Here is a 22,009-nt window from a genome sequence, read left to right on the forward strand (position 1 = left end):
GTTAAAATATATAACAAAAATGTGTTATGGGACAAAAAATGCTACTTTTTAGAAGTTACAAACTAAAAGTGAGAATTCCGTAATTAATGAGATCAAAAGCGAAAAAGTCCTAACTTACTGGACGAAAAGTATCATTTTCTCAATTTTTATGTCCTCAAACTTTCACTTCTAGATTTGTCGCTAAGTGCAATTGTAAACCACACCAACATTAATCCTACAAATAGATTCAGTTTGTGAAGAAATTGAGCGTTTTAGAAATAATTCGAAACAATCACTAATTTGAAAACAAAGTTTAAGCAATTTTTTATTTCTTATGTTACGTAGATTGAACAAAAATAATGATCTTACAAAAATGCGTGAGAGATCAATGAAACAAAGAATGGTATATACAAATGAAGTGATACTTAAAGAACTTATACACAACCAAGATTCTTTAATTCATGTAATAACATAAATAGATCAATTATTTATTGTGAATTGTTGTTCTTTCCTTGCAAAGTAAATAGAACATTAACAACATCGCGTTTTGCAGCATGCATATTATTGTTTGAAAAAACAACAATTGCGTGTGTTGGATGTCCTGCGTAGGCTGTCAGTTGCCCTTTTTAGCAGAATTGACATTTTTTAACAGAAATTGAACCGAATTTTTTGTCCTCAATTGCAAATTGAAATTAGAATGGACTAAAAAGCGTCAACCCACCACAATTATAGCATGAAAAGTTCATTTTCCGACTAATTAATCCATCGTACAAGACCATCCCATTTAATCACATCTTTTGATAATGAATGTGTGAACGCAATCTTTAGAAGTAGGCAGGAAGAAGATATAGAGTCTGACAGAGGGACTTGAAATCATCCGTGAAAAATACCAAGTGAAGGGAATATTGAGGAGGCGGGCGTGATGCAGATGAGCGGTACTTTGATTCGCTGGAATTGCTCCGAAGACGTACAGATATGGATTGTTGGCATGCAATTTATGACTCCCACTGCACGCACAAAATGCTAAAATGTCGCCGTCCATCTACTTAACCACCTGCCTTGTCATTATATCATCCCTTGTCAGAAAAATAAAAAATATTAATTACTCAAATTCCTTTTTAAATACATTTAAAACACACTTTGCTCTTCGAAATTATGTATTTTATCTCATTTACACCCCTAAAAATATGGAAGGTAATAAAAACATCCGCGATAAAATAATTTGACATTGATAAGATAAAAATGCCTTTCTCACTTACCCCTGTACTTTTTTATTCTACTTCCTAAAATATGTTTTATTAAAATATCTCCCCCAAATGATTTTTAGTGATTTAAGATCTTGCTCACATTCTATTTCAAAAATAATATTTATAATTTATAATTTTTTATAAGTTATGAAACACAAAAAATATTTATAAGCTCAATATATGCAAATATATTTTACAAAATAAATAAATTATGTTAAAAAGTATATGTAAATATGTGTCGATATATAATGCATATAATATTATAGAAAAGTATGTTATATACTTATAAATTATAAATTTTTATTCAATTGCATGTCCACATAATAAAAAATATATCATATCATACTTGAAAATATATAGAATATTATGTTTTAATTATATTATAAATTTGCAGATTTTACAATATATATATATATATGTTCGATGTAATATTTTAATTTTTGAATTGATAATTTATTGGGTAAAATACACTTTACCCCCTTGAGCTATTCGTCATGTAACAATTACTCCCTAAACTAACAAATGTAAGACTTACCCCCCTACAATTAAAATTTTGGACATATTATCCTTATATTATACATATATACATATATTTAGTTCAAAGAATCTGTTCTTAATAATTTTATTTTAAATTTAATTAAAATTTTCTTAGTTACAAAAATATCTTGTATTTACAATAAAGTAAAATATAATTAGTGAGTTAAATAGTTCGAATTTTATTTTCTTTTAAAAACTCAAAGTTAAGTAATAAATGAGTACAATAAATACACAAAAAAAATTCTTGAAAAGATTATATTAATTTGGTAATAAAATTAAGTTATTAACTATTTATTCTTTTAGACAAAAATAAATAATTACATATTGGTTTTTTAACATATTTTCTTTAAAAAATATGATTAAATATATTTATTCATTTTTTGCTAAAAGTATTTAACTTTTGATTAAGCATATATATATGTCAATTTATTTTAAGAAGCATATATGAATTGTTGGTTGTATTATATTTATTGTTTATAGACTCTATATCTATATATTAATTATACTCCACTTTTAATTTAAATTCTTCACTTATTAAAAAATTAATTAAAAGTAATTTGATGATGATTTAATGTGCAAAATACTAAAATACATTGAAAGTAATATAATTGTTCAAGGTATGAGAGTATTTTTGTCCAACCAAGGGGGCAAGTGTTATATTTGTTAGTTTAGGGGATAAATGTTTCAAGACGAATAGTTCAGGGGAGTAAACTGTATTTTACCCTAATTTATTCTTTCAAAAAAGTTCAATATATATAACAACACGGGCAAACAAATTATGTAAATTTGTTACCAGTTGTGTAAAAAATATAAGAATTATAAATTTATGGAGTTTATACAGATTCTATCTCAATACAAAAATTATAAATTTTTGGTAGTGGTTATTTTAAATAAAAAAAATTATAATAATTCAAATTATATGTAGGAGAATGATTGTAATAGAGATATTTTAGGGGATGTAAATAATAAGGTCATTTTCATCAACAAAAAATTAGTGTATAACATGAGGGACCATCTCATGACCATTTTGTTATATTTTATAGTTCAGGGGTGTAAATGCACTTTATGCATAGTTTAGGGGTGCAAAGTGTATTTAACCCTTCTAAATATACGAAATCATGCTCTCTCAAAACTTTTTTGAAATTTTACTTACATTCTTTTCAAAAAATTTATCTATTTACACTTGAACCTCTTCTGTTAGAATTTTGAATAAAAAATACTGTCGTAGCTCAAAAAATTATATAAATTTTAATTGCCATTAGTTAACAATCTCACATATATTTTTGTACTTATGTACAAAGGGATAAATGTAATATTATCGAGAGAGAGAGAGAGAGAGAGAGAGAGAGAGAGAGAGAGAGAGTTTGGTCAAAATTATTATATTTTTTCTTTTATAAGTACAAATAATTATTGAGAATGTTAAATGAAGGATAAAATTAAAAATTTATGTAAATTTTTTGCCAACGCCAGTATTTTTTGTCCAAGCTTAATGAGAAGCGTCAAGCATAAATAATGAATTTTTAGAAAGAATACAAAATAACTTAAAACTTTTTAAAAGAAAACATTTTGAGAAGGGTTGAAGTGTAATTATCTCCAAGGAAAAAACCCTTTATATGTATATATGCATGTTGTATGTATGTGTATATTGATGATGTGATGGGGTCATTATTAATAAAGAAGAGCGTGTCGGAATTAATTATGCAATCTTCTTTCTGGCCTCTAGTTGGGTAGACGTGATTGAGTTGATAACGATTTATCTATGTATACTTAGATTTGCAAGATGAGAGAGGTCATCTTGACCAAGACCCGTCCTGCAAAATCCATACGCCATCCACCACCCAATATATATATATATATATGTATATATATTTTCTATATTATAAATTATATATTACAATATAAAAATTATAGTATTAAATAAAATCAATTTAAAAAAATTAAATTTTAACCACGATTAATCAATATTTGTAATATATATACAGGTTGTATTTAATGTTTGGACTCACTTACAAAAACAACAGTTAATAAATATATAGTTATTGTACAATCATAATTAATTAATATTCATTACAATTATTTACGTTTAACCTGATAATTAATTATAATAAAAAATTATATTTTTTTTAGTGACTTAATATTTTGGGTATTGAATAGGATATAAAAGTGTCAGCTTGACCAAATTTAATGGGCACATAACTCCACCAAACTCCAAAAAAGAAAAAAAAAAAAAAAAGATGCAAGTTACTGGAATTTTATGTCCATTAAAATTTTGTATGGAAGTAAAATGTTATACAAGGACTAGTGGTAAGTGAATATTATTCTATATTGATAATGATAATAATTTTTATAAAATCATGAAAATTCTTATTCTACTAAAAATCATGAAATTTTGGTTTATACTTCAATCTTATATACATTAGATGAAATGTGATATTTTTATATAAATAATTACCATGGTCAAAATAAAAGACGAACTTTAGTTAATTAAGGTTGTGCAACGGTTAGGTAGTTCTGTAGGCGAAGCAAAACACTAGCTAGGGATAAAAATGATGATTATTTAAGAAGGTTATCAAAGACAAAGATAATAATAAGTTTTTCGAGAAACATAAAATAAAGGGTAAATTACGACTTTTCCTGATATTTGACATAATTACAAATACTCCTCGTTGTTTGAAAATTACTAATACTCCTCGTTGTTTGAAAATTACTAATACTCCTCTGATTTTTAACTGTCATATAACAATTAGTCCAATCCATTAAGTTTCTGTCCATTTTTTTTTGTGAACTGACTAAAATGCCCCTGTGGATTAAAAATTAAAATTTTATTTATTTTTTATTTTTTTATGGGTTAAGTGAATTTTTTTTTTATAATTTTTAAAAAATTTTCGTCCATCCTGTTCGATTTGCTATAAGTCTTTAAATTTAAAAAAAATAAAAAATACAGTAAGGGTAAAGTTGACACTTTTATACCTCTATGCAAGGATTACTTTCATCAAACATCATGAGATATTTATAATTTTTTAAACAGCAAAGAAATATTTATAATTATGCCAAATTTCAGAAGAGGTAGTTATAATTTACCCTAGAATAAAATAAAACTTGGATGAGTGCAAATAATAATCTATTCTCTGAGGTGAGAGCTTGAATTAATCGGTTATTTTATTTTATTTTTTTTCCCTTACATTCAACTCATTAAGCTCAATTGTAGCCCTACTCCAGTACTTCACTTGCTTTTTACATGCAGAAACAATTTCTTTCTTTTTTTTTTTTTTTGAAAGACAATTTTTCTTTTTTCCTTTCTCCTTTTAGGTACATTTTGTTTTATTTTCGGTCATTTCCTTACAGCAATAGTTAAGAGATGGGTAAATTAGACTGACATGTCTTAAGATTAGATTTTTAAATTCGAAAACACTTTCTATTTTTAATAAAATTATTGATATACCCTTTTACTGGGTGTTAATTTAATGTATCTTACTGGTGACAAGTAGTGTAATTTTGATTTTGCAAGAGGCAAGGGGTGATTGTGTATTTATATTTAATCTCAAATGGTGTCGATGTAATTTATCCAATTCTTGTCACCTTGAAGCATATAATTAGGGCTTTACTGCGATTTGGTCCAATAAATAGAGGTGTTCGGTGTTTGGTCCTTTACGAAATGAAACTTGCCATTTGGTCCATCCTTTTCATGAATTTCGCAATTGGGGGCACAGTTTGCTGGAAAATAATATTTTTTTTTTTTTTTGACAAGATGTTGGAAAATAACACGCGTGATCTCAAATTTATGCCAACAGACGACTTGCACTTGTCTATTCTAGTCATCAAATTGCGAAATTTATAAAATTAATGAAGCAAATTACAAATTCCATCTATTAAAGGACCAAAATATCAAGCACCTATAATTATAGGACCAAAATTACAATAGAGCCTATAATTTAGTGATAATTTTAATATTATCACTTAATTTTTGTCGCTAATATATATATACATATATATATATATATTGTGGTGAAGCTCGTGAAAATTAAAGTTGCCCTATAAAAAATTTGTCAATTATTGTAAATATAATTAGCACATTATTCTTGATGAGTAAAGAAGGACAAACAATTTTATATAATTAGAAAGTAATGAAATAATGAAGCAATTCAATTACGTACCAAGAAACAAAATAAACCTTTCATTCATAATTAACTTCCTGCAGGTTGGGTATAGGGCTGGAGATCTCTAACTTTCAGCTCTCTACTAAAATGGACTCTGTTTTTAGTTCTTTTTCCTGCAAACAATTTGTATCTCCCAAAATATGCATTCTAATCATTATATATGTGATCCAGGTCGTTAAAGATGGGTCTGGTCGTGACCACGGATGATTGTAGGTCGGGTTACGTCGATTCAAAGCTCCCTGTAAAGTGGATCCTGAAAACAGAGAAACATGTTAGGCTTGCTGGGAAGCCTCTAGTTAAGGCTCTTCGATGCTTAAGTTAGAATAAATACGGTCGAATTCGATCTGAAAGTCATGTATTTTGCTTAACTTATATATAAGACATGCTTAATTTGTGTTTTGTTTTAATGTTGAATTTCGATCTTTAATGCCAATTCAAAGGACCCCATGGTTGTATTCGTTTGATTGCAGTTTCAATTGATCCTAATAACAACTTGTATCCTTTAACGTCGGTTGTGGTTGGGGTGAAACAAAAACAGAATCCGGAATGGTTTTTAGAGATAATTGTATGACCTACCAAAATGGTATCTAAATTGTATTTCTTGGTTCAGATAATATATTCTGAGTAATACATTTACATGAAAATCTAAATACATCAGAGTTTAGGGGCCAAGCATTTAAAAATGCTCTGTCCAATGGAGGATGCAAGAATTTCTGGAGTTAGATTCTATGCCGTATGAGCAGTTGGGAGATACATCAAATTCTGGAAAAATGTATTGCACTAATTATATGACAAATGTATTGCACTTGTCATATAATTAGTTCGAATCCAGCTAAATCCGATCTGAATTAAAATATCCAATATATAGATAGGAAATGATACCAGATAATTAAATTCGGCAAAATGTAAGTAATCCCCCTATGATATTGCAAATGAGCAAATTACCATCCTATATAAGAATTAGCAATTTACACCATATGTTTTTAAAATACAACAATTTATCCTCGTATATTTTTTAAAACGAAGCAATTTACCCCTTAAACGGGGTTAAATTGCTACCTTTTTTTTCTCATAATATGCTCATTTATAATATCACATGGACATATATAAATTGGACTAAACTGAGTTAAATTCCTAAAACAAAAATGTGATTTCCCGTGAAACAAACACAGCCAATTAAGAGTACGGCGTCGACTGTCGATAGACAAACAAAAATGAGAAAGCGTCGGAACAAAGAGTGGTGTAGTTGGAGAAGCATTGAAGACTGCGTACAACTCGGCGTGCTTCAGAAAAGTTGGATGCATTCAAACCCCAACTTCTGCAAACAAACATCATTGCACGCACTACGCTGGCTTGTCAAACACAATTTCATTCAACTTCACACTTTGGAACAAGTCTAATGCACTTTTTGAGGAAAATATGGAATGATATATTTAGTGTTTTTGTAATTTTTTTCACAAAGTGTTTTTAATTTGTTGGTGATGCAGCAATGTCGCATTACAGATTTTAGAGTTTAATGTAATTCATCCTTTCGTAATACTATAAATGAGCAAATTACACCTTATAAAAAAACAGGGTGAATAGCAATTTACCCTCCTATAATATTAAAAATGAGCATATTACTTCCATATGAAAAAAATATAGCAATTTACCCCCCCTATACTTTTTAAAATGAAGCAAGTTACCTCCTTATACAGGGAATAAACTACTTCATTTTAATAAACATAGGGATGTAAATTGTATTTTAAAAAATACAGGGAGGTACATCACTATTTGTTTTTTCATAAGGGATAATTTGCTCACTTGCAATATTACAAGGGGGTTGGTTGCATTTTTCCCTAAAAAAAATATCAATTTACCTTCTCATGTTTTTTTAAAATGCAACAGTTACTTTCCTAAATAGCGAGATAAATTACTTCATTTTTTAAAATATAGAGAGGTATTTTACTATTTTTTTGTAGATGTTTTTGTTTCTTGATGTGATTATTTAAATTTCTAGTGAGAATATATAAATGTAAAAGTAAAAATAATTAATTATTTCATCTCATCGTCTACATCTCATGGTGAATTTAGAAAGGGGTGGAATGCATTTTAGTTCTAGGTGAAATATAAAATATTAGAAAATATCCATAAACAAAATGTATTTTTTTCTGAGTCTGTCTATTAAAATAATGATTAATAATTATGGTGCAACTGTTGTTAATTACTATTCAACATGGATGCCAACAAGAATGCTCGAGTTGGGTGAATTGTGTGTAATTCTTTCGGCATTTGCAAGTTTCAACGAGTGAAACCTGCAAACAAATATTGATACTACGATGTCCGAAGAAGTAATGGAGTAAAAGTGTAAAATGAGAAAGTAATAAAAATAACATAGTGCAACTAAAGTGTGTAATGTGTGAGTTCAAAGTTACCCAAATTTTGTGTGTAAACTTGCTATTTTGTAAGCAAGTTGAAGATACAAAAAGATAAGACCGAATGCCTAATTTTTTAGATTCCTCTGGAATAGATGTCCAATTTTAAGGGGATTTCCAACTTTTTCAGTAGATGGTTTGGTTTGGGGAGGAAATCTCCATCCTCTTATGCTGACAAGTGTACTAATAGGTTTACAAATTTTGTCTATCTTTTTTCATTCTTTTCGGTAAGTTGGCAGCAACTTTTCAACCTAATAGCTTCTTCGAGTGTAGCCACGTATTTTTATCTAGGTCGGAGGCAACGCTTTTTATGAAAAATTTAAGGCTAAGGCCTTTTTGGGCTATATATACAAACCACCATTACGGAATAATCAAAGGCAAATTACCACAATCAATCAGAAAGAACCCCACGATCACAAAGCAATCAGAAAGAACCGCACAATCACGAACAATCAAAGACAAAAACAAGAAGAAATAGTTGAATGAGCAAACCAAACAAAAAAAAAGACCCCAACAGGAAACTCAACCACCAATGCAAGAAAACAGTGCTTCAAACGTCATACACAGAAATTTACAGCTTCTGGTATGAAAGCTGGTCTCCCATATGGTTAATTGGAATAGTAAATTCAAAGGCCAGGGGAAAAACTTAAAAAACAAAAGGTATTTACAAAAGTATCATGAGAGACTATACCATTAATACTATCTGATTGATTATCCACGTGCATTTTACCATTTTACCCACGTCGTTGAACCAACAAAGATAATCTTGTCAACTGAAAACACCACTGGCCTCTCCTGCCTCTGCAATCGTGGCAAGAAATTGAGATTCACCTCAAATTAACCAAGAACAACATTGTAATGGAAAAGTTAAGGTAAAAAAAAAAAAAAAAAGGCCTAACATGGTATAATTTCAACCAAATTCTCAGAGCTCCTACAGCACAAATGGTAGCTTGACTTGTACGCAAATGGAAACATCCTGACCAACTTCAGTGTTCTTATACCTACAACAGAAAGAACACCTATCCTCGTAACAAAGACTTAGATAAGGATATTCCATACATCAAGCTCGCAATAGCTGCTGGCTCAGACATAAAAATAAGTATTTTCATATTAGAAATAATGCTGCAATGGAGAAAAGTAGCTTTGTTGCAGGTACAGAAAAGCACTACACTGCAGCTAGCGTGAACTTTGAGAACGTGCCCAAAGAAAAATTTACCCTCTTATAACAATAAAGCATGACGTCAAAAAGCATTCCTGAAATCAAGTCTGAGCCCAAGATTACCTCCAACAGGGACAAGTCTGCACCTCGGCTCAAAACTATCTATATGCGGAATCTCTTTGGATCTTCTGAAGCTACCTGCATTACACTTGAATTAGAATAAAAACCCACAAACTAAAGAATAATCACAGAAAATCCACAATCACGAACAATCAACACACAAACTCGCGATCACAAAAAGAATCACAAAACAAACCACAATCACAAAAAGAATCACAAACAACCTACAATCACAAACGAATTAGAAGAAAAAGATCAAATCCAAGAAACAAGCTCAACTTATCAGCACACACCTGAAATGTGTAGAAGGATCAGATCCCTACCAACCCATCTCTTTCCAAACCTCTGACTTAAGAGATGGGAGTTTTCTATCAGGATAAGATAACCTCCAAAGTTGTCTAAGAGCATCCTGCCAAGAAAACATGGACCACTGATGCATGAATAAAGACATCCAAATACAGAGCGAGGAAGTTTATCATTTGGGTCAAGTATATGGCACTATTCCAAATAATATTACCGACTTTGTCATAATTCATCCTTTGGAAAGGACATCTGACTATACAATGTCCAAATTATATCGGTACAAGTACAAAATATCCCAAATGAAAAGTATAACTTTTTGAAAAATGGAGGCAGATACATACTTGATGCTCTGAGAGGTGCCATCAAAAGGGACTGACAGTCTCTGCATTAAATTTCTCAGCCGTGCTTCCTATTGCCAAGCCAACTCAAGAATAAAAAACAATTGCTAGTATCAACAGTGAAAGCTAAGAAAGAAGATAGGGGAAGTAGAAAGTATGTGTAACAAGTAAAGAGCAAAAATAACATTAACTGAGCTACTAAGCATTTTATTAACAACGACCAATACAATCATTAATCCATCAGAAACAGGTACATAGATCCATACAGCCTAAGCATTTGACAGGGTTTAAAAAATTATCCTTCAGTGTTAACTACAGACAGACATGTAAAAATTCAAACAGATCCATACGATATAACACAATTCCTTCAAATTTCTGTATGAATCTGAACAAGAACTTCAGCTTCATATGGGATATCTGCATCACTATAACCAAAAAGCACAACCACACAAACAATCTAAATATAAACCCACAAATCACAACGCAAACAGAGAGAATCCCACAATCACGAACAATCATAAGACAAGAAGAATCAAAAGACAAACCACCATCACGGAATAATCAAGGCCAAATTACCACAATCACAGAAAGCGATCGGAAAGAACCCCACAATCAAAAAAAAAATCAGTACAAAAAGCACAAACACATGAACAATCTAAATACAAACCCACAAATCACAAAGCAATGAGAAAGAATCCCACAACCACGAACAATCATAAGGCAAGAAGAATCAAAAGAAAAACCAGCATTACGGAATAATCAAAGCCAAATTACCACAATCAAAAAAAAGCAACCACAAAAAAATCCACAATCACAAAAACAATCAGTACAAAAAGCACAAACACATGAACAATCTAAATACAAACCCACAAATCACAAAGAAATAAGAAAGAATCCCACACTCACGAACAATCATAAGACATGAAGAATCAAAAGACAAACCACCATCACGAAATAATCAAAGCCAAATTTCCGCAATCACAGAATGCAATCTGAAAGAATCCCACAATTGCAAAAACAATGAGTACAAAAAGCACAAACACATAAACAATCTAAATACAAACCTACAAATCACAAAGAAATCACAAAGAATCCCACAATCACGAACAATCATAAGACAAGAAGAATCAAAATACAAACCACCATCACGGAATAATCAAAGACAAATTACCACAATCAATCAGAAAGAACCCCACAATCACAAAGCATTCAGAAAGAACCGCACAATCAAGAACAAGCAAAGACAAAAACAAGAAGAAATAGTTGAATGAGCAAACCAAACAAACAAAAAGACCCCAAGAGGAAACTCAACCACCAAATGCAAGAAAACAGTGCTTCAAACGTCATACACAGAAATTTACAGCTTCTGGTATGAAAGCTGGTCTCCCATATGGTTAATTGGAATAGTAAATTCAAAGGCCAGGGGAAAAACTTAAAAAACAAAAGGTATTTACAAAAGTATCATGAGAGACTATACCATTAATACTATCTGATTGATTATCCACGTGCATTTTACCATTTTACCCACGTCGTTGAACCAACAAAGATAATCTTGTCAACTGAAAACACCACTGGCCTCTCCTGCCTCTGCAATCGTGGCAAGAAATTGAGATTCGCCTCAAATTAACCAAGAACAACATTGTAATGGAAAAGTTAAGGTAAAAAAAAAAAAAAAGCCCTAACATGGTATAATTTCAACCAAATTCTCAGAGCTCCTACAGCACAAATGGTAGCTTGACTTGTACGCAAATGGAAACATCCTGACCAACTTCAGTGTTCTTATACCTACAACAGAAAGAACACCTATCCTCGTAACAAAGACTTAGATAAGGATATTCCATACATCAAGCTCGCAATAGCTGCTGGCTCAGACATAAAAATAAGTATTTTCATATTAGAAATAATGCTGCAATGGAGAAAAGTAGCTTTGTTGCAGGTACAGAAAAGCACTACACTGCAGCTAGCGTGAACTTTGAGAACGTGCCCAAAGAAAAATTTACCCTCTTATAACAATAAAGCATGACGTCAAAAAGCATTCCTGAAATCAAGTCTGAGCCCAAGATTACCTCCAACAGGGACAAGTCTGCACCTCGGCTCAAAACTATCTATATGCGGAATCTCTTTGGATCTTCTGAAGCTACCTGCATTACACTTGAATTAGAATAAAAACCCACAAACTAAAGAATAATCACAGAAAATCCACAATCACGAACAATCAACACACAAACTCACGATCACAAAAAGAATCACAAAACAAACCACAATCACAAAAAGAATCACAAACAACCTACAATCACAAACGAATTAGAAGACAAAGATCAAATCCAAGAAACAAGCTCAACTTATCAGCACACACCTGAAATGTGTAGAAGGATCAGATCCCTGTCAACCCATCTCTTTCCAAACCTCTGACTTAAAAGATGGGAGTTTTCTATCAGGATAAGATAACCTCCAAAGTTGTCTAAGAGCATCCTGCCAAGAAAACATGGACCACTGATGCATGAATAAAAGCATCCAAATACAGAGCCAGGAAGTTTATCATTTGGGTCAAGTATATGCCACTATTCCAAATAATATTATCGACTTTGTCATAATTCATCCTTTGAAAAGGACATCTGACTATACAATGTCCAAATTATATCGGTACAAGTACAAAATATCCCAAATGAAAAGTATAACTTTTTGAAAAATAGAGGCAGGTACATACTTGATGCTCTGAAGAGGTGCCATCAAAAGGGACTGACAGTCTCTGCTTTAAATTTCTCAGTCGTACTTCCTATTGCCAAGCCAACTCAAGAATAAAAAACAATTGGTGGTATCAACAGTGAAAGCTAAGAAAGAAGATAGGGGAAGGTAGAAAGTATATGTAACAAGTAAAGAGCAAAAATAGCATTAACTGAGCTACTAAGCATTTTATTAACAACGACCTATATAATAATTAATCCATCATAAACAGGTACATAGATCCATACAGCCTAAGCATTTGACAGGGTTTAAAAAGTTATCCTTTAGTGTTAACTACAGACAGAGATGTAAAAATTCAAACAGATCCATACGATATAACGCAATTCCTTCAAATTTCTGTATGAATCTGAACAAGAACTTCAGCTTCATATGGGATATCTGCATCACTATAACCAAAAACAACAACCACACAAACAATCTAAATACAAACCCATAAATCACAACGCAAACAGAGAGAATCCCACAATCACGAACAATCATAAGACAAGAAGAATCAAAAGACAAACCACCATCACGGAATAATCAAAGCCAAATTACCAGAATCACAGAAAGCAATCGAAAAGAACCCCACAATCAAAAAACAATCAGTACAAAAAGCACAAACACATGACCAATCTAAATACAAACCCACAAATCACAAAGCAATGAGAAAGAATCCAACAACCACGAACAATCATAAGGCAAGAAGAATCAAAAGAAAAACCACCATCACGGAATAATCAAAGCCAAATTACCACAATCAAAGAAAGCAACCACAAAGAAACCCACAATCACAAAAACAATCAGTACAAAAAGCACAAACACATGAACAATCTAAATACAAATCCACAAATCACAAAGAAATAAGAAAGAATCCCACACTCACGAACAATCATAAGACAAGAAGAATCAAAAGACAAACCACCATCACGGAATAATCAAAGCCAGATTTCCACAATCACAGAATGCAATCTGAAAAAACCCCACAATTGCAAAAACAATGAGTACAAAAGGCACAAACACATAAACAATCTAAATACAAACGTACAAATCACAAAGAAATCACAAAGAATCCCACAATCACGAACAATCATAAGACAAGAAGAATCAAAATACAAACCACCATCACGGAATGATCAAAGACAAATTACCACAATCAATCAGAAAGAGCCCCACAATCACAAAGCAATCAGAAAGAACTGCACAATCACGAACAATCAAAGACAAAAACAAGAAGAAATAGTTGAATGAGGAAACCAGACAAACAAAAAGACCCCAACAGGAAACTCAACCACCAAATGCAAGAAAACAGTGCTTCAAACGTCATACACAGAAATTTACAACTTTTGGTATGAAAGTTGATCTCACATATGGTTAATTGGAACAGCAAATTCAAAGGCCAGGGAAAAAATTAAAAAACAAAAGGTATTTACAAAAGTATCATGACAGATTATACCATTAATACTATCTGATTGATTATCCACGTGCATTTTACCATTTTACCCACATCGTTGAACCAACAAAGATAATCTTGTCAACTGAAAACACCATTGGCCCCTCCTGTCTTTGCAAACGTGGCAAGAAATTGAGATTCGCATCAAATTAACCAAGAACAACATATTTATAGAAGCTTTAATTTTCGTACTTATCTTAATTGTTGGTTTAGTTTATGCATGGCGAAAGGGAGCATTGGAATGGTCTTAGCTCCTGAATATTCAGACAATAAAAAGACAAAAAGCCTAACATGGTATAATTTCAACCAAATTCTCAGAGCTCCTACAACACAAATGGTAGCTTGTACGCAAATGGAAACATCCTGACCAACTTCAGGGCCAGTTAGATTGATCGCTTAATTGATTGATTTAGGGGCATCAACCACGAATTTTGATAGATGGGATGTCCGTGTATTTTTGAGAAAAGGAAAAACTTTTATTCGAATCAGGTTTGGTCGAACCAAACGAATGACAGAGCAAGTGTATCACATTTATTCTGTGATTAGTCATTTTCCCGAAACTGTGCATTAATCACAAAATAAATGTATCACACTTATTATATGATTGGTTCGGGTTTAACCGAGTCAAATTGAACAAGAATTTCCCTTGTTAAAAATTTTTCATCTTGAATACCGTGGAGGCGGATGATAATCCACAAAGATGGGTGTATGGAAATTAGAAACATAATGTCAATGATCCCACAACAGATCACTGTTTAGGGCTTTGTACAACTGAGCAAAAGGGTAAGACCTACTTCTGCACAAGTGCTCATTTTAGAATGACGGGCCGATAACTCAAACTTGTAATGTGAATTCCTTTCTCATACAAAAAGGTTGCTATTGTCGAACTCAAAAGGTCACAAACATAAAACAGAAAAAAACTAATCTGGCCTTTTTAAAGAGTTGTTTCCAAGAGATGTTTATTTGAACCATTGCAGTATTCTCATCTTCATCAGTACATGCTCTGTCTTGTTTTTTTATGAGGAACACTGTCACAAACAGTAGCTAAATAGAGTACCATGAAATCAAGAAACCAACAGAGAGAGTAATACATGCAGACCACAAACCATTTTTACGAGGTCACAATCTGTTGCACCAATTGGACAAATGCGTGCAGATCACAAACGCTCCAAAACCACTGAAGCTCAAATTAATATTTAATTCCTAGAAGCTCAGAAAAGCTAACGGGAAAATGTGATCTTGGATGGAGCTGCAAAGAACCCAGATCAAGAACGTTAAATAAATGAGACAGAATTAATTCAAATTATCTTCAGGAGATCGTCATTCTGCGATGAAGAATAGGAAGCAATCAACTTCAATTTTCTCCTTTCATCTCGCTTTCCTTGACCTTTTTTGCAAATGCAAGGGGAAAAGAAACAGGAAAAGAGGGAAATATTCTGTATATCACATGTTACTTTACCACCCTCATTTTTTTCTTAACATATTTGCAAATATCTTTTATTTTGAAAAAAACAATTAATTAAGGGTAATGTAGTAATTTCACCCTTATCGTCCAGACACTTTTCAATTATTCTCAAAAAACAAGATAACATATAAGTATAATTATATCAAAACTCAGGTGAAATAACCGTAATTACCCGAATTAATATAAAGAAAAAATCAGCATTTTGTAGACAAATTTGAGGTAGATGTAAAGGATATATAATTTGGAGTTGATCAAAAGATTAGTTTTATTTTTTTGCTAATCTCTGTAAACAATCTCCCAGAAGTAAAATGGCTGAGATCTGGCACTAATGGATGCACAGGCAACAAGAAAGTATTCCCCTCTCCTGCTCCTCGTCTAACAACATTGCACCACCGTTATTGAATTAAACTGAAGAATGCAGAATGTTGTCATCTGACCAAGAAATCTCTTGCTTCTGTTATATATCGGAAATTACAGATTCATAAATATCAAGTTTGTGAGAGTCAACCCAACACTTGCCACATTGCAAGACTTCAATGCCAAAACACCATGCTACAGAGCTTGAAACCAAAAGGAAAGACGAATTGTAAAAGTCTCACTGATACAACTTGAGAAGCAGAACGGATGGGGTGAAAATAGACTTATGGAATGTACTTCTGTATAGAACATGATGGACAGAATTCCTCAACACTGAAACTACTATAAAACCAGAGCAGAAGCTTTGCTCAAGAGAATCTTAGCTTTCATGTTATGCATAGTAGACTAAACTTGGGGACTCAGACGTAACTGTCGATCAATGACTTTCTCATCTCATCGACAAGAGCACTAGGTTGAGCTTCTCTCAACTTGAAAACACTCTCGATTACGGACAACTCAGTAGCAGTTGTATCTGATCCACAGAATGCAGTCCAGTCGTTGACTGTCAAGCCAGCACCTATCACTTCACTACCACGGTTCACAGTCCCAGCCACCAGAGGGACCTGAAGGAGGGTTGAAAGTTCATCTAGATCCTCTATAGAAGTGTGAGGGTGAACCTGCTCCACAATTGACGAGTGATTTAAGATAGTGCTATCCTTTTAAAATGGGATGTCAAAACCAACTAATTTTCTATTAAGAAACAAGTACTTCATCGAAGTATAAGCTCTTACCAAGCCACCTCGATTGGAGAAGGTACAGAAGCTCCCCACGAGTATATTACCAGCAATTGTCTGCCTGAAAACTTCTACCCCGAGAACATCAGCAATCATCTCCTCCGTTTCCTGACAATATTGAAAATTGGTCACTTCATATTTCTAATTAAACATATCCGAGGCTAAATTACTGCAATAAATAAGTATTAATGTCAAATGAGACACGATATGCAGCACAATATTAGGCACTTTTGATGAGCCAATACGCAAATGTACTTTCATGAAGACTAATAATGCAAAAATCCCTCCATCTTTTCATTTCCACATCTCAACAAGAATAAAATAACACGTAAAAATGAGACGAGGTAAAAATAAAGCCTCTTGATGGGAAAAAATGAAGATCCAAACTGGACCTTCAAAGATAACTGTGAACTAAAAATCCCAAGACATACTTTCTAGACATGAAAATCCGGGAAAAAAAGAAAGAGACATGTGCATTCGTGAAGCCTGTAATTCAACAATAAAATGTGTGGGGAAAATAAATCTCTAATGGACCATTAAGGCCATCCATGAAACAAAACTGCTGTGGAACTCCAAAAGCCTGTATTCTCTTCAGCAGATGAAATTCTTTTGGAAATTTTAGAGAAATCTTGTGAAGCAGGTTTTAAGGTATATCAAAGTGAAGAGCAAGAAAGTGAAAGCAACCCAATGAACCTCGTCAAAGACAGATGTACGAAATCCTCCCTCATCTTTCCACTATCAAACTAACATTATTATATATCTCTTCCACACAACAGTAGTGGCAATAGAAGTAGCTTTAACTTTAAAAAAACTAATTTTAAAAAAACTAATTCCAACAGATTCACCAATCAATAATGCCACAAGCAATCAGGGATTGATTCAACTTCTTTGGAAGACAACCTCTGATGCTGTGTAAGGTTTGACTTCATACGTGTTTGGTGTCATACTGTCATTTCAGGGGGATGTTTCCAATTAACCAAAGTGAAGCCAAACATTTATAAGGTTTTATCCTCCCAAAATAGATCTCCCTCTTCCGCCAAAATATGTAACAAATCCTTGATGATTGCTATTTACTACACACACACAAACACATGTATCAATATACTCGAAAAATTTGAATGAATTTTTACAGATATTCAAATAATAAAATATATATTTACCTGTTCCAATCATTATTAACATAGATAAATATTCTTCAATCATTACATTTATATGGTAACAATGTAATAGCATAGCACAAGCCCAACATGAAAATACGTTTGCATAAAAATGCTGACAAAGAAAAGAGATTTATCATATCAGTACACATTAAAGTTTGCAACTTGAATTGGCAACAATTGTTTTAAGGGTAAAATCTTTTTGGTCCTACTAAACCAATAAAAGTGTCGAGTCTGTCGACGCAGGCCATTAGGTCAGTTTTTCATAAACAAAGTGATGTACTTTCTGACCTCCCATAAAGGAAGGAAAAGTGAAGCTAAGCATAAAAGACTCAGACAGATGGATTAGAAACAAAAAGTCTGCTCATCAACTAGAATTTAAATTTTTAAAAAAAAGAAAAGCTTTGAAGACAAAGTAGACAACTTGAACATATGAAATACTTACCCTGTCCAGATCAGGATGTGTAAGAGCCACATGATCATTGCAGGCAATACAGTTTCCTAGAGCAGACAATCTTTCCTCAATTCGCTGAACCACAACAGAATCTGGTAGACTATTCCTCAAGTGTTGTAGTTCTATAACACCACAAGAACACATTAGCATCAGGTATAGAACTCCAACAAAACTAAATTCATAAGGACCATAATTCCAGGAACAACTATACTATAATGGGGTATCACTCATTTAACCAACAAGAATGGAACGTATTTATCACTGTATTTATACTTCCCTTGCAACATAAGCATAATGAATTCATAATAATATTGCAACAAGACTATAGTCCCTGTCATACACAGATATTGCATTCAAAACAGTAATATAAAACTCAATATGCAGTGAAGAAGGGAAAGGGTGAAGAACTAAACTAGATGATGCAAAGATCTCAACAAAATTATACAAATAACAAATCTCATACACAAGGGCACAACCTTGAATAGACAGGCCAAGCATCATTCTTGCTACAAGTAACTGCGTAAATAGCTGAGATGATCTATTATTTTAGGATTTGATCCATGGATTTGCAACCCAACCAACAAGCAGAACACATAAATTGCCTTTTGAGATGGAATTGAGAAGATTTGTTTATTTACTAAACATGCCAATTAACAAGACAATATCCTCAACAGGTACACTCATGCAGGGACAATCAAGTGACCCTGGTGGCATCTTGTTCCTGTGAAAGATAGGTTATTGGTTAGACTCTGGGGGGGAGTTGTAGAAGTGACATGTAACCAAATTGGATCCTTCATAAAAGAGAGGGAAAAAAAAAGGGTACACTCATGCACCAAAGTGAAATGCAGAAAACAGTGTCAATTTGAGCTATTTGCAATCTCAAAAATCCAACAAGCCTGGTCTTGTCCATTATCAAAATATGCTTGCCCAATATTTTCAAATGGATTGCAAGAACCGAAAGACAGAATCGACGAACACAGCACATAATCTTGTTGAGGGTGAATCCTCTTCTTACTCACCAAGTAACATCAGTACTCCAAATTATTAGGTCAGAAAGAATGCATTCGCAGAACTCAGTAAGCTTGGGATACAAATAATATATGTGTAATGTAATCGAGCACATCAGAGGTTGTGGCATCACCTTGATCAGTAGTATTGTGAGGCAAAAGCAATCCGTTTTTATTTCCTGCAAAAGGTGTTATTTGGAGGGGGGGGGGGAGGGTGGAGGAAATATCATCAGCCTTCAATATTTAGACGAGGGAATCTAAGGAAGCAGCAAACTAAAACAACCATCACACCACATCCAATTACCAAAAAAAGAGAACCCTCACCAGCACAGAGACGTCCAATGATTCTAGTACCAGCAATGGAGGCTTTAACCACAGGAATTACATCAGCCAACTCAGCCTCAAATGTGCTGCCAGCAAATATCAGTTTACAATGGATACAACAAAAAAATAGACAATACTTGATCAAAATTTTAAAACGATAAAATTTACAGATACATGACCACTGTATAGGTGTGATAAACTGATACCTGTAAAAGTTCTCAGAACCCCCAATTGCCACCAGACAATATGCATTGGTGAGCTTCGAGAAGACTCCAATTTCGCAGTTATTCTCATATTGCAATCCTGTCCAGAAAATAAAACCCCAATAACATCCTCATATCTATAGATTGATGAAGAGTACAACTTAAACATAAATAATAACAATTATATTTGAATGAGTAATTGACAGCGGGTACTTACTTGTTGCCATGCTGAAACGAGAAGGCACCCAACAAAGAACCAAACACGATCAAATCTGCACACCCAAATCAAAGATAATTTTGACGAAACCAAACTGAACGAGTTGCCAATGAAAAATTGAAAATCAAGGGGAAACGCGACAAAAACCTGAATGGAAGAAACAACGAGCAATCAACAATTTACAAGATAAAAGGAAGGGGAAGGAGAGGAGGAGAAGAAGAAGAAGAAGAAGAAGAAATTACCTGGAAGAAGAGGTGCAGGAAGAACGTCGCTCGGTGCTTCAGGAGGGAGAATCTGGCGAGTCTGCAGATTAGGGTTTATTTTTCTATTTATTGTTTTTTAGTAAATAATATAAAATAATAATTAAAAATTATGCATGGTGTGTTTGGATTGGGCCGACATATTTTGGGCTGTTTGGCTCGTTTATTACTATTGAAAAACATCTCTTCTTTTCTAGTGCAAATGCAAATGCTAGTGTTGTACCTCAAAATAGCACTGTTCAACATCGTGTATTACTTTACTAACGTAATAGAACCCTTCTCACGGTGTTACATCATCTTCTTTAATGAGCATGAAACTCACGGTGTGCCTTCAGGTCATGGAAGTCCTATTGGCAGGTCTTATCCCGAGTAAAATCCTTGGCTTACGTAGTACTTTGAAGAAAGGAAGGCTACAATCGACAGAGCAAGATATGAACCTATTAAGGATAGCAATGTGCCTAACTTCTCTTTTTTACTTGATTGAGCTATTGAGGGCTCATATCTCTTGGATGGTCTGTATCTTGTTGGGATTGACCTCGATACCCTTCTCAATCACTATGTATCGTAGAAAGCTACCGCTCTTGATTCCAAAAACGCATTTGTAGAGATTCTGCTTCATGTGATATTTTCTCAAGATTCCAAATATTTCAGCAAAGTCAGGGATATGATGGTTAGCTTGTTGGTTTATGACTAACATGTCGTCAACATAAACTTCATGTTGCATTTGAGTTGTTCTAAAAAAATGCGGTCTACCAACTGTTGGTTCAAGATATACAGTAGGCCGGAATAGGCTAGTCTAACCTAGGACGGGGATTGACCCAATAAAAAAAATGGGTTGATCTCGGGCCAATCGTAAGTACTAATACCTAGGACCAACTCAGCCCAATAGCCCAAGACCAGGTGGTCCTGAGCCGAGTCTAATCCTAGCTATTGGGTTGCCCAATTGGGCTATTTTTTTTAAATAATGCATAACATGCAATTTGTATTTTATTTTTTTAAATTGACAATACTAGTAGGTTTATTAAAATTTTGAAACTCTAAAACTTTTATCTATATTATTTTACGTCTAAATTTTAGTACATTAATTTATTAATTGTCTTTGTTTGTTTTGTTTAAAGTTTATTTTACATCTTTTTTTGCTTTTTGTTATCTAAGTTTATTATTGTAAGCTTGTTAGTCACAAAAATTATACTTTTTTATTTGATTTACTTTATTATATATTTATTTCATTAAATAATTATTCAAAACATGCCTCAATATCTAAAAAAGTAAAATTAAAATAGGCTCAACTAGATTTATTTGAGTCTAGGTTGAGCTTAGATCGGACCTCAATTCGACTG

The 22,009-nt window shown here is 32.8% G+C and overlaps 2 protein-coding genes and 1 long non-coding RNA gene across 3 annotated transcripts; all 3 read right to left on the reverse strand.

Annotated features, from left to right (window-relative positions):
* Positions 1 to 8,867: 8,867 nt before the first annotated feature.
* On the reverse strand, positions 8,868 to 11,299 carry LOC148784844 (uncharacterized). Its single transcript, XM_088876654.1, has 5 exons — positions 10,258 to 11,299; positions 9,907 to 10,022; positions 9,617 to 9,691; positions 9,234 to 9,335; positions 8,868 to 9,135 (listed from the first exon to the last, which is right to left on the reverse strand). Coding segments are annotated over exons 1-5 (342 nt in total). The 5' UTR covers positions 10,305 to 11,299; the 3' UTR covers positions 8,868 to 9,133.
* A 274-nt stretch (positions 11,300 to 11,573) lies between these two features.
* Positions 11,574 to 12,309, reverse strand: LOC148784845 (uncharacterized). The gene is made up of 2 exons (XR_016063337.1): positions 11,938 to 12,309; positions 11,574 to 11,841 (listed from the first exon to the last, which is right to left on the reverse strand). It is a non-coding gene; the product is annotated as an uncharacterized LOC148784845 (long non-coding RNA).
* Positions 12,310 to 16,329: 4,020 nt separating this feature from the next.
* EIF6A (Translation initiation factor IF6) lies at positions 16,330 to 20,782 on the reverse strand. Its single transcript, XM_011101917.3, has 8 exons — positions 20,652 to 20,782; positions 20,410 to 20,464; positions 20,196 to 20,292; positions 19,990 to 20,075; positions 19,800 to 19,844; positions 18,650 to 18,780; positions 17,045 to 17,155; positions 16,330 to 16,930 (listed from the first exon to the last, which is right to left on the reverse strand). Exons 2-8 carry the CDS (start codon positions 20,417 to 20,419, stop codon positions 16,673 to 16,675), a joined length of 738 nt encoding a protein of 245 aa, XP_011100219.1. The 5' UTR covers positions 20,420 to 20,464; positions 20,652 to 20,782; the 3' UTR covers positions 16,330 to 16,672.
* Between the last annotated feature and the right edge of the window lie 1,227 nt (positions 20,783 to 22,009).

This window comes from Sesamum indicum, linkage group LG12 (genome assembly GCF_026168435.1).
Source record: "Sesamum indicum cultivar Baizhima isolate 11 linkage group LG12, ASM2616843v1, whole genome shotgun sequence".
Classification (NCBI taxonomy): Eukaryota; Viridiplantae; Streptophyta; class Magnoliopsida; order Lamiales; family Pedaliaceae; genus Sesamum; species Sesamum indicum.

Excerpts from the sequence above, each read along its gene's own strand:
- LOC148784844 (XM_088876654.1), bottom strand. The coding sequence starts at position 10,304 with ATGCAGAGACTGTCAGTCCCTTTTGATGGCACCTCTCAGAGCATCAA. Across the intron at positions 10,023-10,257 it reads GGCACCTCTCAGAGCATCAA|GATGCTCTTAGACAACTTTG; the intron begins GTATGTATCTGC and ends TTTTCTTGGCAG. Across the intron at positions 9,336-9,616 it reads CAGACTTGTCCCTGTTGGAG|GTATAAGAACACTGAAGTTG; the intron begins GTAATCTTGGGC and ends TTTCTGTTGTAG.
- EIF6A (XM_011101917.3), bottom strand. Across the intron at positions 20,076-20,195 it reads GGTTCTGAGAACTTTTACAG|CACATTTGAGGCTGAGTTGG; the intron begins GTATCAGTTTAT and ends ATTTGCTGGCAG. Across the intron at positions 19,845-19,989 it reads CATTGGACGTCTCTGTGCTG|GAAATAAAAACGGATTGCTT; the intron begins GTGAGGGTTCTC and ends CACCTTTTGCAG.